General features: G+C 39.0%; 1 protein-coding gene across 1 annotated transcript; it reads right to left on the bottom strand.

The window, feature by feature from the left end:
- Positions 1-372: 372 nt before the first annotated feature.
- Positions 373-15,816, bottom strand: slc6a1b (solute carrier family 6 member 1b). Its single transcript, XM_029431819.1, has 15 exons — positions 15,308-15,816; positions 13,558-13,985; positions 13,136-13,267; positions 12,804-12,904; positions 12,188-12,297; positions 11,563-11,695; positions 10,687-10,821; positions 9,855-9,958; positions 9,198-9,322; positions 8,669-8,781; positions 8,348-8,479; positions 6,569-6,671; positions 6,256-6,356; positions 5,738-5,905; positions 373-2,949 (listed from the first exon to the last, which is right to left on the bottom strand). The coding sequence occupies exons 2-15, from the start codon at positions 13,802-13,804 to the stop codon at positions 2,836-2,838; spliced, it is 1,818 nt and encodes a 605-aa protein (XP_029287679.1). The 5' UTR covers positions 13,805-13,985; positions 15,308-15,816; the 3' UTR covers positions 373-2,835.
- Positions 15,817-16,967: the final 1,151 nt, after the last annotated feature.

The following is a 16,967-nucleotide window of genomic DNA, read 5'->3' as shown; positions in this document are numbered from 1 at the left end:
CAATGTTGTCAGAAACTATCAGCTAAGTTTACAGAGAACATCTCTTGCAGTGATGGATGGAGCTGATTGTATATTCATTTCCACTTATGTAATAAATCGAGCATTAGCATAACACTAAGCAGGTCAGTGTCATGCAAAACTCAACCATGCAGAAAGCATATTTGAAGAGCATTTCCATACCTTTTATGTTAGCGCTTGTAGTTATTCAAGGAGTCACATCCAATAAAAAATGGCATTTGTACTTTCCACAGTTAACCTAGTGTGCATTATCACTAGTAGCTGATGAAGACAAATGTTTATGGTAAGCATTTAAAAATGAATGGACACACATATTGCCTACTTCTTTTTCAGAATGATTACAGGACACAGACATTATAATCTATAGGTCTTTATTTATTTTTGCTGATAACATATATTGCAATCATGCTTTTTCATATAACACCATCTAAAGACATTTATTATATTTTTTACATAGAATATTTTACATTAGGCCCATGAAACAGCTAGAAATATACAAAACAATATTCTCTGACTAGACATTTCTATTACATTATTATTATTATCATTATTATTATTATTATTATTATTATCATCTTTAATATTACTCTATTCTGTTATTGTAATTATATATTTTTTTACAGTTGAGAGAGATATGTGCTTTAGTTTCTGAGATAATAATATTATTGCAGAAAAATAGCAAATAATACCACATTTTTTTGTTCAACATTTAGACAAAAGAAAAGAAAAACTCAGGTTGTACGGACATTCACAGATACATGTATTACACAGTCCAGTTTACAACATCATTCAAGAGAGAAAACTGCAGTATGGTAACTTTATACAAAATTCACGGAACCTTTTGTCATTGCACATTTTAATTCACATATCTTTGAGAAGAGAAAACATAGATAAAAGAAAATAAACGGGACTGTCGCATGTAGCTGCCACAGAAGCAACATTTCTTGATCCTCCTTCATAGTAATACAGATATATCTGTGTCCTGTTGCAAAGTCAGCTTCTTCATATATGTTTCTATATTGCCGATCAAACTTGATATGTAGTAATAGGTTCTTTTTCACCCTATGAAAAGGAGTAGTTTTAGTGGTGTTGGCCTACAGTAAATAGCATTTTGCTATGTCCTGTTGTGTTAACAGTGCTTTTGCCGGCTTTGTCCTCGACTGAGCCAATATTTCTCTCTCCTAGTCTGATATTGGAAATCTGCACTCGCCACAGGATAGAAACACTATGGCTTCTACTAAAATAACTGAGTGGAGGCCATCACAGTTCATTTACACTGAAAGAAATGATGCTAGCTGAATAGCACACAGAAAAGAGGCAACAATTTGGATCAGCTTGCGTTACTTGTGCCCAAGTACGTATATATATTATACTGGTTTGTGTGTTCATGTTTTGTTGCCGCTTTTGTTTCAGTGTATAATGTAGTATCTGAGAGAATTTGGTCACGTCCACCTTTGTTCCTGAGGAGTGGGTTACTAAATAGATATGCAAGTAAACGGTTTCAGTCAGAATAGTGGTATCTATCATAGAAATCCATCATGCACTCTCCAGTGCAGCAGCCACTGCAGCTTATTCATTCTTACAGTTTAAAATATAGATCTGAATTAGCATTGGCGTATTGCAACACAACTCTGTCTTTCCACTTAACCGGTTGTCAGGAGAAGAAAAATCTACTTATTCCAAATAATCGCAGGCAGAAATATTGTACGCACAATGCAAATACGGGATTTCTGTATCGGTTACACCTTTAGTGTTAGAGGTGGTAGTTTACAGATCCAAATTGTGCTTGTAAGCAGATGCTGTATTTGCTACTGTACTCTGCTGCTCTTCAGAGAGACAAAAGGAGATGCTTGATTTAATCCATATATAGTCAGCGGGTCAAATGTCTGCACCAGTCTTTCAAACGTGAGTACGATTTTGGTCCTTTTCACTCTCACATATAGAAAACAACCTAAAAATGATTCTACAAAAAAGATTCAGACAACATACAAAGTTATTGTTCTTTAGAAAACAAAGAAACAATTATAACAGTCTCTTGCTATGTATCCTAAGTAAGTTATTTTTGCTGTTGTCAAAAGTTTCAATCGAGCCAAAAAAAGAAAACGTTGGACACTTCAAAATTCCATACTGTACTTGTGCTTTTCAAAGGTAGCCCCAGACATGGGTGGTAAACATTTCAGGTAAACTGCAGGATCCTGCAAGGGGGTGATAGTCTGGCTAAATGATATTGTACACATACAAGCAGATTTGGCCTTACCTGTTGCACATTCCCATATTGTCTTTGCCATAAATTGGTCAATGTTCAATTTTCACTTTACAAACTTTCAAATTGCATTTTTTTCACCTACTACACTGCATTCCCTTTAATGTATGTGTAATGTACAAGCAAAATGCATTTAACCAATATGTTTCTTTGTACAGTAATTGTAGTTTAGTAGATTAATTAATATCTTCAAAGTAGCACAATACTATTGAATCAACGCAGGCCTCCAAATTTAAATTATATATTCAATGTACAGTAATTTCCTAAGTCACATTTCCTTTTCTAAAAAGACTAACTTTTTTGCATAATGAAATTCATAATATCACAACAATTTTGCTGGGTAGTTTGTTTTTCCTCATAAGTTTTATAACTCTGTATTATACAAATAAACAAACAGAAAAACCCCTAAAAATAACTGTAATCAGGTTGGTCTCACGTGTCCCCAGGAGGTAGGTGAATAAAAGCAGACATGGAAGTCTGGTGGTCGTTCCCAACCTTGATTATGTTTTTTTTCTGTGTAGATCGCCAGTCTGGCCGTCGATACAAAGCAGTTTCTAGATGTAGGCTTCCTCGTTGGCAGGGGTCTGATTCTGGTTTTCTATCTGCTGGTCTGGGCCATTTTCCTGAGCCTTCACCAGTGCCACAGGCGTGAACATCATCCGCAGACGCTGAAAGGGAGTAGCACAGATATCACACAGCTGAAAAATGTAGTGATTGTGTCGAGATTACAATGAGACACTGTCATACAACATTAGTAGGGACCAAACAGCTGCAAAGTTTGTGATTAAACCAAGAAGCTGTAACAAAACACACCAGCTAAACAGCTGTGCGCTTGATGAATGCACAGCCTCTGGCTCTGTAAACTTCCTCTCAGTCAAGACATTTATACAGTTTCCTTGGTGTGACTTGTGGTTATATAATAATAATAATAATAATAATAATAATAATAATAATAATAATAATAATAATAATAATAATAATAATAATAATAATACATCAGACTTATATAGTGATATATATAGTGTTATAAAACGGACATGTCAAATCAAGCAATCTGATTGGTTCTTAGCCTTGGTATAATGAGCGTATATCACGGGTAGAATTGTAGTTACTTTTCACAACAAGTCAGTATCCCTCCGCGTCTGAGAAAAAACTACAACCGTTACAGCTGTTAAATTACGTCCGTTAAGAAACAAATGTACAAAGTTTTACTCTGTAAATAAGAACAGAGTTACATTTGTTCGGTTGCTTTTATTATAAATAATATCAGCGTGAAATGACAATAATCAAACACGTACTATACAGGCTGAAACACAGACGTGTTTACAGTTCAATCTGGTTCCGAGTTCTGGTCGCGCATGCGCCAATACAAGGGACCGTCCATTTAGTATAGTACAATGTTCTCTACTCTGGAGGAGTGGATTGTTCAGTGCCTATCTCCAGAGAAAAAAGCCCATAAAAGACGACATGCAGAGCTACGTGAAGAGCAGGTAGACCAAATGGAAAAAAAAATGAAACGAACAGAACATCGCGCTAGCTGTTAGCGCTATGTTTTGTGCAGAAGGCAACGGAGGGACTATTTTATTTTGAACATCATTATTTAATAATAAAAACTATTTAAATTAGAGTGTGTATTTTTATTTCATATTGCCACACTTGGTAACCGTTTTATAAAAGCAATAGCTCACTTCAGACCGTGATGTATGCTCATTATATCACAGTTAAGGGGGTTGTCGACCCTCCGCTTCGCGTCGGGCTGAACCACGCCCCTTAACTGTGATATAATGAGCATACCACGGCCTGTCGTGAGCTATTGCTTAAATATACTTATATATATTTTCATACTGTATGATTTAAAAGCAATAAACTCTTTAATACAGACAGAAAACAATTAAGAATAAAATAAAAAAACAGATTAGAATAAAATGATGTCAAATATAACAACATGGAGGGGGGGGGGGGGGGGGGGGGTTCGAATGACAACAATGTTGGGACGTTTTGTAGTGTGAATTTCCACACAGCGTGGGTGACTGAAAACCTCCTTGTCAACCTGCTATATGAACTAATACAGCCGGAGATTTTGCTGATAAAGGACAATAAAAGCCGATATTCTTGACACTATCAAATGTTTAATCTTTAAAACGATCTGAACTAAGGATAGAGTTAGACCCGAGATTCTGCAGCACATATGCATATATATGCAGTATTTGTGAAACTGAGCTTCCGCCTGGGTGCAGAGCACTAATCAACTGGCTGATTGCTACAATTAGACAATCAGCCATCAGCTGGTACTGCAGGATCTGACACCTGCACATCGCCTCTGACAGGCTCTGTAGCACTGCCTGCAATTATGGCCCATTTAATCTGTCAGTGGTGGCTATAAAGCTATATCTGTCACTGGGGACCGTAAAGATGTATGGTTATTGTTCAGCGCATTGTGGATGACTGCAAATCAAAATACTCTTAATATAAATGGCATGCCGGAAAAGGTATTATGTGCCATTGATTAGGATCATCAGATCGATAAAAATGCAGCGTACCATTCTGCTGCATACAAATGAACGTAATTTACTGAGAACTCAGTGGCTGGTATAGCAAAAAGGGATCCACAATTGTTTAACAGAACTAATTAGAAACTCTATTTCGCTAATCCTTTTATCGCTGCTCTACTCTTCATGGCAATTTATCACGTCTTTACCCAGCATGCCTATGTGTTTGCTCATTACAAAAGCATTGAATCACTGTGCGGGTTATAATGCCTGGAGCAAAATCACATTGGGCTAAGATGAGCATTTTAACATCCAGTGTGAAGAGTCTTTGTGCTGCTAAATTACATTTCAGGTAATATTGTCATTGCTAGGCATTATGCACATTTTGTAAATGCAATTGAGGATGATATAAATATAAATATAAATCAGTTTATTCTGGTAAACATTTTTCAGCAGTAAAAATCTACAGGGTGCCCTTAAATGTTCATTCCAACTTCCCTTCATGGCTAAAAGTGACAATAAAATCCTCAGAGCATGATGACTTCACATTATCCTCAGAATACATCAGCTCTGTCTACTTACACCATATGTCCCTGTGTGGGATTGTATACAGTTTGTACTAATATATTTGAGCCAACACTCTTGCATACCAAGTAACACAGAGCCTGCCTCGCTGCCGACCGAAGTTTAAAATTCAAACCAGCTAATGCATGAGAGGTAGGTGCAGTGATGCATACGCTCTGGGTAAATCTATCTATCATATTTGCATTACACAAACCAAAACTCTCAGTATTTATATACCAGTATACATATATGTAAGTTTAATTACATTTCCTTTAAATGTATGTATATAGGTTGTATTTAGATTTCATTTGCATAATGCAAACACAAATACAGCCAAATCAGGCCAAATAGTATTATTAAGGAAACTGCGTCAATTATTTGATTGAATCCACTTTGATCTTACCTCTTTGTATGTGCCTTTGAGTGTGAGGAACATGTAGCCCATGTAGCCAGGGATGAGGGTCATGGAGGAGAGGGCCATGCACCACCCAACCCCCTGGCCCCAGGCTGGGAACACGTAGTCACCCATGGTGAGGGGAACCATCTGCACTGCACTAAACAAGAAGACTCCCTAGACAAGAGGGACAAGGAAATAGATCTCGGCACCTGCATCATCATGCTTTTGACATTCAACTAATAAAGTTAAGATTCTAGGCTATGAACATGAAGACATATTACTGTAAACGTTAAGATTTTGGTCTTGGATGATCTTTGGACACAACAGACACACTTTGTATTTTGCTGCCAGGAATTAAGCCAAACATTACATCAAGTAAAAGTTAAGAAAAGCACATTACGTTCATAGCAATCATTCTCAACATATAGCTTCACCTTAACAGCCTAAATATTGTCATTGATGGGGTCATTTTTACCGTGTTGGTGCGTTGAACATTGTGCATTTTTACCACAGATGAAACTTACAGCCACAATGAGCGGAGTGAACACGACCCAGCAGGCCTTCCACCACATGCAGGGCCTGTAGCCGATCATTTCTTCAATGTTGTCGTAGAATTTGTTCACACCTGATAAAGCATGATGAATAGAGTTTTAGTTATTGTGTTGTGTGACTACAGATGCGTTCCATAACACATGATCTCAGATATGTTTCTAGTCTGCATCTTATAGGTTAGATCTTGAGAGTTTAGCTCGGACTCAGTCAGCAACGTAAGACAGGAATGTCTTCAGATGAAAAACACATCCTTAAGGAGATTACTGAGACATGAATGTGGCTCACCATAAAACCACGAAATTGAGATGCACTCAAAGAAGACCAGGAAGAGCAGGCACATTCCACTAGCTGAGTAGTAGTCAAATAGTTTGAACACGTACAGTCCACCCTATAAAAGGAGAGAAGCAGAAAAGAAAAGAAAGACGGATGAAGACAAAGGGGAAAACGTTGAAGAAGCAGTTATAGTATTGGATGTGCAGGACAGTATCAAATCGCCCAAGTGGAATAACATCAAGGCCGAGAGCACCGGCGGCAGTGGCTGGTGAGTGTTAGTGACGTTTCATTGGTTAGGACGGACTTGGTGACTTCCTTGTGGAAACTGTGTCATTGTGAGTGTGCAGCACAGGCAGGACCAGTGTACATAGATAAAGCATCTCCCTGAAACATTTCATGTTCTCATGTTTTCACCATCTTTTGCTGCTATCAGGTAGTTATGGAGACCAGCTCAAAGGGACCTGCTACAGTTCGTCAACTCCTACTCTGTGAAGCTTGATATATTTTATACTGCCCTGAGCAGTGATTAGGGAAACTGCCTCATTCTAACAGAGCTGTGCATGTGGCATGATGGATATCCATTTTGGCAGAAATAAAGGGACAATGCAGGGTCTTCGAGTCTCATTGACAAACATGACCTTGGCCTGCAGGGATTCTGTCATTTTTAGCTCACCAGTAGAAACAGAAACCTCTTTGCTGACTTTTTGCTGACTTTTTGCTGACTTTTTGGCTCCTCCCCTGGTTTTATTTTTGCTTTTGACTAGAATTGTGACAAAACTATGACTGTATCTTATGCAGCAGTGGCCTGTAGTCATTTAGTGGGACAGTTTTTTATATATATTAAATAACATATCTTAGAATCTATCCACTCTTAAAATGTGGACTTACAGACAGACCTCATTCGATAACCTGGCAAATGTAGTCATACCTTATTGGGGTGCTAGAGGGGATGAAGTGCACAACATGAATCATTCTCTAAGAGGCATGAATGTGTTCAGCAATAACATTTCATGGCAATCTGAGTCTTAGACTTTGATTTAGTTTTTTTCAACCAGATTGTGGTATTAGCAGAAAGGTCTGTGGGTCGCCAAAAATCATTAGTATTCGGCCCCTGTGGACCATGAGTACTCACGCATTTCATTGAAACACAGCTATTAAAGATTCCATGTAATAGAGCAACATGTTGGTGAAGTGTACATTTTGTCCTGACTATAGCTCAGATGGTCCCCAAAACCTTCATGAATCATTGTAGGGGCACCTTTAATAACAAAATACAAAAGTTAATGTGAATCTGGCCTGGAGGTGTGAGACATCTTCCTCTGGACCAAAGTGTTGGACAGACGTGCAAATGGACAGGCAAACCTACGGACTATGTCATTATCCTTTGGTCCAGCAGCTCGTGGGTAAATAAGTGAAATGAAATGTTCATGTCTGCAGACAGAAACATGATGCTAAATGACCTGAACCACAAGGAATCACATTCTCAGAGCAGCCTGGGCTCCTAGAAAAAATACTTTTGTTTTGTTTCAATTTACAATATCAAAGACGTGTTTAAAACTGCCACCGTAATCCTGTAGACAATGTTTCCCTGGAAACATATATGAGAATGCAGTTTTCTTGTGGGAACGTAACTTTTGTCGGAGACATGTTTGCTCGGAGGGAGTATGACTTTTTACTTAGATGCTCTTTGGATTTCATATGAGGGTCAACCTGGTCATTTAGTCAAACGCTGTTACTACTCAGTAATGTATCTGAAAGTGGTGAATTATCCAATAAGAAAGAAGTATTTACCTGTGTGATGTTGGACAGTCCAATGATGTAAGAAATAAGGCAGACGATTGCGATGAAGATCTCTCTGCGTTTTCGGAGAACGTGTGGGAATTCGTCAACCAGTGCGGTGATGAAGCCTTCCACAGTGCAGAACTGGAGAGATTGCAGTCACGTTAAAACTGTGTTATGTAATACTCTGTTGTCACAATAAAAACATGAGGTCAATTTCCAAGGTTAAGATCTAACTTCAGGAATGGAAGAATAACAGTCGGACATATTACATCGGCACTTTGCAACATGAATAAGGCCCGAAAAAGACCATTTTTGTTGGGTTATCTTTACCTGGCTGTCGATTCCCAGCATCAGCAGCATGGAGAAAAAGAGTATGGCCCAGAGAGGAGAGACAGGCAGCTGGGTCACAGCCTCAGGATAAGCCAAAAATGCCAGGCCAGGTCCTGACAAAAGACAAATGTTATAGACATGGTAAACATAATAATGTTAATTGTTGTTATTAATGGTAATTGTTGTAAAAGTTAATCAATGTTAATTTAAAAGTGTGATTATCTACCATTTTCAACACACATAGTCAGTCATAATGACAGTAACTGTAATACTGGATAAATCCAAAGTGTCCTTGGAAGAAGTCCAACTTAAGGATTCACAAAGGACAGAGAGTTTTGCAAAATCACTAAGCATCTTTTCTTTCTCATAAACCCAGATATCTGAAGTGTCATATAGTGACAGGCTAAAACCTTCCCTTTTTGACTGAAAGAATAATATCTAGCAATTTCAAGGGCTAATTTTTGCAAAGTCGCCAGTATCTTTTCTGTGCCGATTGTTACTATCGAGTTTCAACATTGATTGCAATTACCTGAGGCTGCCACATCAGCGATGGGTCTCTTTGTTACATTGGACATGAATCCAACGATGGAGAAAATGACCAAGCCAGCGAACATGCTGGTGAAAGAGTTGATGCAGCAGACAATGATAGAATCTCTGTAGGGGAGAGACAAAGCACAAGGCAGCCATTGTCACGCCTATATCAATTCCTTATCAACCCGTCACACATTGTCGAGAGGAATTGGGGGAAGGGATGGATGAGAGCCATTTTGCATCCTGCAGTTACACAGCAGCTGAGTACATTTATATTGACCTGTTATTTAAAATGGCAGTGAGCTCCAGCAGTTTCAGAATAGTTGGAATCATAGATATACACATTTGGGCTGCAGAAAAATGTTTATCCGACAATGTGACAGAGGCTGAGGCAAACCTAATGTCTGTGTGTAAATCAGAGGGTAGAGCCAAAATAATGAAACGACTGATACAGCTGGAGGCTCGAATAGTCCCAAAATAGAAGGTACAGCAGACATTATGTTGCCAGGAAACCTAAAATAATCCCAGAAAGACACATCTGCACAGTCTCAATTTAAAAAAAGAGATGTGTGAGTGACCGGCGAGAGACACTCTGAATAGGTATTTAATTCATGTAGTGGATGAATCTGGAATGCAACATATTGTATTCGCCTACCTGTATACGTTGTTATTGAAGGGATTGTAGCTTCCAAGAGCAATCAGAGAGCCTAATCCAAGCCCGTAAGAAAAGAAGATCTGAGTGGCAGCATCCAGCCACACCTGACACACAAAGATTAGAAAAAGTAGGTCAAAATAAGCAGGTGTAGACACGTGACTTGTGCAAAGTTGATGCTAAATTCAAATATTTATTTAGAAAATTGCCAGATTTCACTTTATTCTACTTATTATATGACATCATTTCTCATTGTCAGCCAATTATCAGCCAAACTGGCCAGACTGATCAAGCCATGTGCAAAAATGCATCTTATGGCTTGTAAACCTTTGATGTTAATGCAAGAACCGGGAACAATACTTGTTCCAGGAAATTGTTACAAGTATTTTTCTTGTGTGTTGAGTGTTGTCTTGTTACACGTGATCCTATCGGATCCCAGTGCATCATCTTCTGGCCTTGGCTTGTCTAATGTAGTCTCTCCACACCTCATCGAGCTTCATGTCAAGTTCTCCTTGAGCTTTAATGATGTGGCTCAGTAATTTATTCACACTCATTAAAGAATAAAACATGGCATCATAAAACAAAATCAATACTATATTGTAGGGTTGTATTTTTCTGGACATCAGCCTAAATAACACTGGCACACTTCAGCCTTGACTGTATACTTTAGCCTTCTTTAGCATATGTAATACAGATATACATAGTCATTGCAGGAGTTCAACATCCTATAAGCGTGTTGCTCTACTATTCAATGAAAAATATTTATATATATATATATATATATATACATATAGAAGCAATTTTCAGACATCGAGACTGAAAACAGAGAGCATACCTCTGACTGCTTCAGTTTTTCAAAGTCTGGCGTGATATAGAAGAGGATTCCATCCATTGCGCCAGGTAGAGTGATGCCACGACAAAACAGGATGAACAGCATGAAGTAAGGGTATGTGGCTGAGAAGTACACCACCTGTGGGACACAAAGAATATTGTATATCAAAGCCAAAAATGACAGCTTCGTCTTTCACTTGTAATATTTGCCCAGGCAACACAACTGTAGAAGAAGTGAAAATGACTAAGTTCTTCAACTCATCATGAAGAGTGTTACTGTACTGTGGCACCATCCCCGCAGCACAGTGCAGCACAGTGACCTAGTCAGCCATTCCCCGGAGGCAAGATGACCCCAGAATGGTTGTGTTCAGCACACTCTTAGTGCACTATTTCCCTCCTTATCGGAACTCATTTTCACTGTGCTATCAAAGTCAACACAGTTAAGATCATTCATGATAAAATCCACTGAATAAGAAATGAACTAACAAGAGATACTGTCATTGATACTGCTATATATAAAACCAATGGTGAATCGGCCATATGTAAAATGAACAAACATTGATATAAAAAGTGAAAAGGGCTTTTAACAAATGTTACAGTTTATAATTGTGTAGCTCAGTGGGCTGAACATGGCTTTATAGCAGTCAAGTGTAGGTCCTTGTCATACTGAGGATTAAAGGGGAATTGCATGTTCAAAGTTGTATCGCCATTGTCACTTGAATTTACATTTTAGTTCATCCTGTATTAGTATGAATGAGTTGTGATTCCTACATTTAAACAATAATCCAACATATCATTGTGCCAATGTTACGCCCTTCAGCATAAAAATGACGCAAATGTAATTCACAATGGATTTTATTTTTGTTCTCCCTGTACTTACTTTGCCGGTCCAGCCAACCCCTTTCCAGATACAGAAATAGACGAGCACCCATGCAATGGCGAGTGTGATAGCCAGCGGGATCCTGACCTCCCCAGGCTTTTCCAGGCCATCGGTCAGCTGGTGCATGTTACGTCTGCAGGGAAGGAGTAAAGTGGTCTTACTACAACGCGCACAAACCTCCTTGATCTCACACATGCAGCATGCATGGATGCACACACAAATATGCACACACGTGTCTGGATACTCACAAAAAAAGCCCTCTCCTTGGCTTTGGTTTCTCACCCCTAAAGCCTTTTTAGGCGCCACAGTCAAGAGAAGTCATGCTTGCATGCACGCATGTCTACACGCATTTCTTTTGTGGCTCTCATTAGAATATTATTTTTCTAAGTTAGTTTGAGGCCCTTTATTGTACGCACACTATATTTCCTCTTCTAGAAGTATCTGGATAGATGTATATTAAGGGATTTGGTGAACCATTGGATCCTCTGATCCAAATGGCCGTATCAGACTCCAATCCTGATCTTTATTATGCACAACAGGGGCCATGACCTTTCTTTTTCGTTTAATACAGTTCACAACTGAGCAGTATTCATGTGATCTAAACAAATTCTTATGTCCAGCTTACTCCCAGAACTCCACCACAGCGCTGGTGAGGTTTCGGGTGTCTGTGATGCTGTAGTTGGTGTAGCAGCGATCTGTGTTCCAGGGATTGCCACAAGATTGCCATGGCAGGTCCTGAAAATTAAAGGAAAAAAAGGGAGAAAAATCACACAGACAGCTCTTTTTACTTGGACTACTCTCCCACCGCCGGGTCCCATTCTCTCTGGCTGTCGAGCAGCCAAGACCATGATACTCATTGAGATTTCATGCTTTTCTCAGAAGAGTGAATGCCTCATCGCCAAATGCATTTATCAATACCTTGTGTAAGCGCTAATTATGTGGGAAAGGAAGTAATAAATGTCAAACTCTGTTAAGGGCAGTTCACCCTTGTATAAGAGGTGCTGGCAAAAAGAACCTGCCACATAACTAAAAGGGTTACTATGTAAAAAATACAACCTGGCCCAAAAGAAAATCTGTGCTTTGTTCTGATTTAAGAGACACTTGTGTGAAAGATTTCTTAGTAGGAATCAATGAAACTACACTACTTTAGGTTTTTTCTACCCTAAATGTTCAACGTATTCATGTCCTATAATTAAGTTGTTTATTAAGGAACAGCATGAATATAAATATCAAATACTCACAGTAGTGAAAGAGTTGTACAGATAGTAAATAGCCCAGGATATGATTACAATGTAATAGATATTTAACCAGAAGGACAGAACAGCAGCAGCCAGACCCACACCTGAAACAACAGAGAGCACAGGCATGATCTTAAATGATGCATAAATATTTGTGTTGACATAAAACAACAATAATAATATATGTAAGATTTATTTAAAAAAAATTTAACTTTGTAATTACAAAGAGCCCCGAGGTTCGACCTTGCCTGGGTCTCTTAATCAACCTGGTCTTTATGAAGCAGCCAGTTGACACAAAAAAGTATAGTTAATGGTTAAGTAAAATTGTATTTTACCTTTGAACACGGGGGCCAGCTTCCACACTCCAAGCCCTCCAATAGAAGTGTATTGACCAAGAGCCGTCTCCAGAAAGAACAGGGGCATGCCAGCAAATATGAGGGTCAAAAAGTAGGGAATCAAGAAGGCCCCTGAATGAGAGGTGAGAGGTAAAGGTGTGTAAGTGAAGGTGATAAGCTATTAACATTCAACATGATCCAGATAAGATATTTGGTAAAAGGAATATTTCACACTGTGCCCCAGATCAGCGTGGACGCTTTCGCTTGTGCGCAATTACGCATGGCTTAGATGTGGGGAAATACAATTTAGCTTTATTTTAATTAAAAACCTCCGGGAGCAAACTGGCAGCTTTTGATGTTGATATCTTTGAACTCCTTTTGGTGTATGGATAAATGGAAAATTGCCAAAAATTCCTGATTACCTCCTCCATTTTTCCCACATAAATAAGGAAATCTCCAGACATTTCCGAGTCCGATTGCGTATCCGACACAAGAGAGAAGAAAGTCAAATCTTCCACCCCACGTTTCTCTCTCGGGCAACTCATTTTTCGTCTTCTGCACTTTCACCACCAAGGTTTTGGGTTTGTCGTTTGGCGTGGTGGTGGGTGCATCATTCACTGTCTCCGTTAAGACGTGTCCGTCCGAGGCTTTGGTCCCGTTGGTGGCCATGGTCACTGTGCGTGTCGGATAGTCCTGACCAGTGGAGAGAAGGGGTTTTAGCACCGGTCCAGGCAAACAGAAGCTTCTCCGTCCTGTAGCCTACACCCAGCTCCCAGATAAGTGCCAAGTAAAGACGAATAATCGGGGCAATGAGAGTGATCAGGAGCAGCTTAGCAGCGGTCCAGCGACCCTGAAAACATAATTAAATATGCATACATATAAATATAAAAATGTATTGGAATAAAAAATATCAGAAGACATCAATTAGACGAGATCTTGCTCCACATGTAAATGTACTTAGTTGTTTTGATGTCTGAATGAATGAATAAACAGTGATCATTTGCGTATTTCTACCCTAATTGTTTGATATCTTAACATTATATTAAAAAATGAAGTGGAATTATTTTCTCCATTAGCTTGTTTTCTGGGGGGATTAAAAAAAAATAAAATAATATGTGACCAACTTGCTTATGAAGGTGAGCATTGTACTGACCTGTGCTGAAAACTAAGTTTTGCATTACTATTAAAATATTATTTAAAACGATTATTATGCATGCATCCATTGTAATTGCATGACATTTCTTCGGGGGAGGGGACGACGACGAAGACGACGACAAATGTGCCCCTCGATCCGTGAACCCCACGGGATCAAATAAAGACTTCTCATGCAATAAGAATCACTTTTAATTGCCTGGAGTGAATGCATGTTAGTAGAAATTTAGAGCCTGCTCTTGTCCTTGAGTCATTATGCTCTAAATTCAATGGCCCACTTCTACAGTTCCGGTACAAGAGAAGAGCAATTAAACACATTTAGGAGTCAGGCGCGACGGTAATGTCTAATGAATCACCTGGAGTGGCTCATAACTCACTGGAGTTTTTGAATAGACACTTTCATCAAATATCTGCAGGATTCAAAATATTTAATATGTGTTTTACTTACTTATTAATCAGAAATTCAAACAATTCGCTACACCATTTTAACGCAACATGATTTTAGCAAGGTTCTGCATTTAAACATGTACGTTATTTAATTAACATCTGCCCATGATAATTGAGCGAATGAAACATGGAGCGCGCTCTCTGCGCCCTCCATCAACTCACGTGCGTAATTGTGAAAAGCATTATGAGGCAACATACTTACACATCTTTTTATGTTTTATATAATAAGCATTTTATATCCAATGTAGTAATAATATTGCAGGTCTACGTAACATTTGACTTCAAAGAGACGCGCATACAAATTGAGATTTAGTGAAAAAAGGATTATATGTACATGGATCACACATCTATATTTGACATATTTTTAACATTTACTAGCAGGACTGAAGGATCAAATTTGCCAATGGTCCTCATTAGATGAGTCTCTTGCGTCGCACATCCGTGGACATTGCCAAATTTGGCACATCTACGTATATGACAAATTCCACAAATGTCCTCCCTCATCATAAGTAAGTCAACAAAGGCACATATATACATGAATATAAGATGCATATTGTGTAACAGAATACTTACAATAAAATGCTTTTATTTTCCAGATTGGGAAAATCCGAATTTCAAAAAAAGTTACTTCCTTGCACTTTTACAGAATAAAACCAAGGTGAAAACTTTGCATCCGACGACAGCGAGCAAATATACGATCCTGAGAGGGGAGGATGGTCAACAAATGCGTCTTTGAGAGCGAGGTGCTGTCCTGAAAGGAGTGGTGCTGAAAGAGAGGAGGGGAGAGAAGACGGGGAAAGGAGCTGCCGCCGTCTGAGTTGAAGCGAGCAGGGACGTAACATGGAGCGCAGGATCCTCACTCTCATCTACATAGCGTCAATGTCACCTCAAAGTCGACCCTCCCCAACTCCAACATTTCCACCACTGAGATGGCAGCGGGTTTGAGAGAGGAGCATCCTCTTGTCTCAAGGTTTTATATCCTTACTCCTGCAGCTTTTTTTTTCTTTTTTCTTTTTTTACATCAGCAAGTTCTCTCTCTCTCTCTCTCACTCTCTTTCTCTCTCTCTCTCTCATTCATCCTTTCTGGCTCACTCAGGGGCCAGTTGATGCATAATAAGTAAGCATAATAACATGATAAATAGATTCCATCAAGTTGCCACAAATAACACTTAAGTGACACTTGTTCACCGTTTTCATTTTCTAAACTTTCATTCATCCAACTTTTTGGTGATTAACATGAAACAGTGTGTGTAAAAAGGCCACGCTCTGGGTAAAAATAAGAAGTCTAATGTTGCATCAAAAGCAACCACTCCAAAGTAGCAGATACAGAGGAAGATGCCAATGGCTGCTCTAGCTCCTGGCAAAACATGATAAGAGGGTCCTAGCCAATAAAAGGAGTCAGGATGTGTGAGATAAATTGAAAACTATGCTTATAATCTTCTTAGCCAGCTGTCTTCTAAAATGAAATACCCTTGTGGAACATCCCAAATGAGCAGTCTTAATGCAGACTTTAACTCCCACATCGAGATACAATATTAGGGTCTCACTGGGAGATTAGACTCTCAAAGGGTTTAACAGTTAAAGTTTGAGTCGTGAAAATGAGAAAGGATTAAACCAGTGTTAATATTAAACGAAACTCTACATCTGCCTTTGGGAATGACAAGCGCCTGACTGATGAAAACTGTGATGGTTGTTCATTTTTCTTGCATTTCAAGTTGGCTGCACCGTTGTTAAGCTGTCAGGTGACACCTTATCATGACTTGTGATATTTTAGTGCCAAAGCAGCTTAATCTAAATGTCAATTGGCATCATATGCAATGTCATGGTTTACGTCACTGTTACGGATGCATGCAATTCTGGAGTGGTCATAAATGTTTAATAAATACCCATTTCCTAACATCTATGATTGCTTCATTTCTTCTCCTCTTTCTTGTTTCCACACCATCCCCATTTCTCTCACGGCTCGCTTCGTATGCGACCCCCTTGTGCTCATTGCCCAAATCTTTCCCTTCCATCTTTTGTTCTTTTTTGTCTCCGTCCGCCATGCTGTAGCCTGTGCAGTGCTGATACAGTGCAACAGAAACGCCACACCACTGAGAGGGAAGCAAAGAACGCCCAGATGGTGAACCAATGAGGGGTGAGCTAACCTTCTAATGATACCAAACAAAATGTAACATTTTTAATCCCAACTGGCTGATTGGCCTGCAGGCTGTGGCACCTCAGATGTGCAAAA

The sequence above is a fragment of the Cottoperca gobio genome, chromosome 5 (genome assembly GCF_900634415.1).
Source record: "Cottoperca gobio chromosome 5, fCotGob3.1, whole genome shotgun sequence".
In the NCBI taxonomy this organism is placed as follows: Eukaryota; Metazoa; Chordata; class Actinopteri; order Perciformes; family Bovichtidae; genus Cottoperca; species Cottoperca gobio.
The sequence above is the reverse complement of the archived record's forward strand: the minus strand, read 5'-3'. Positions and strand labels throughout refer to the sequence as shown.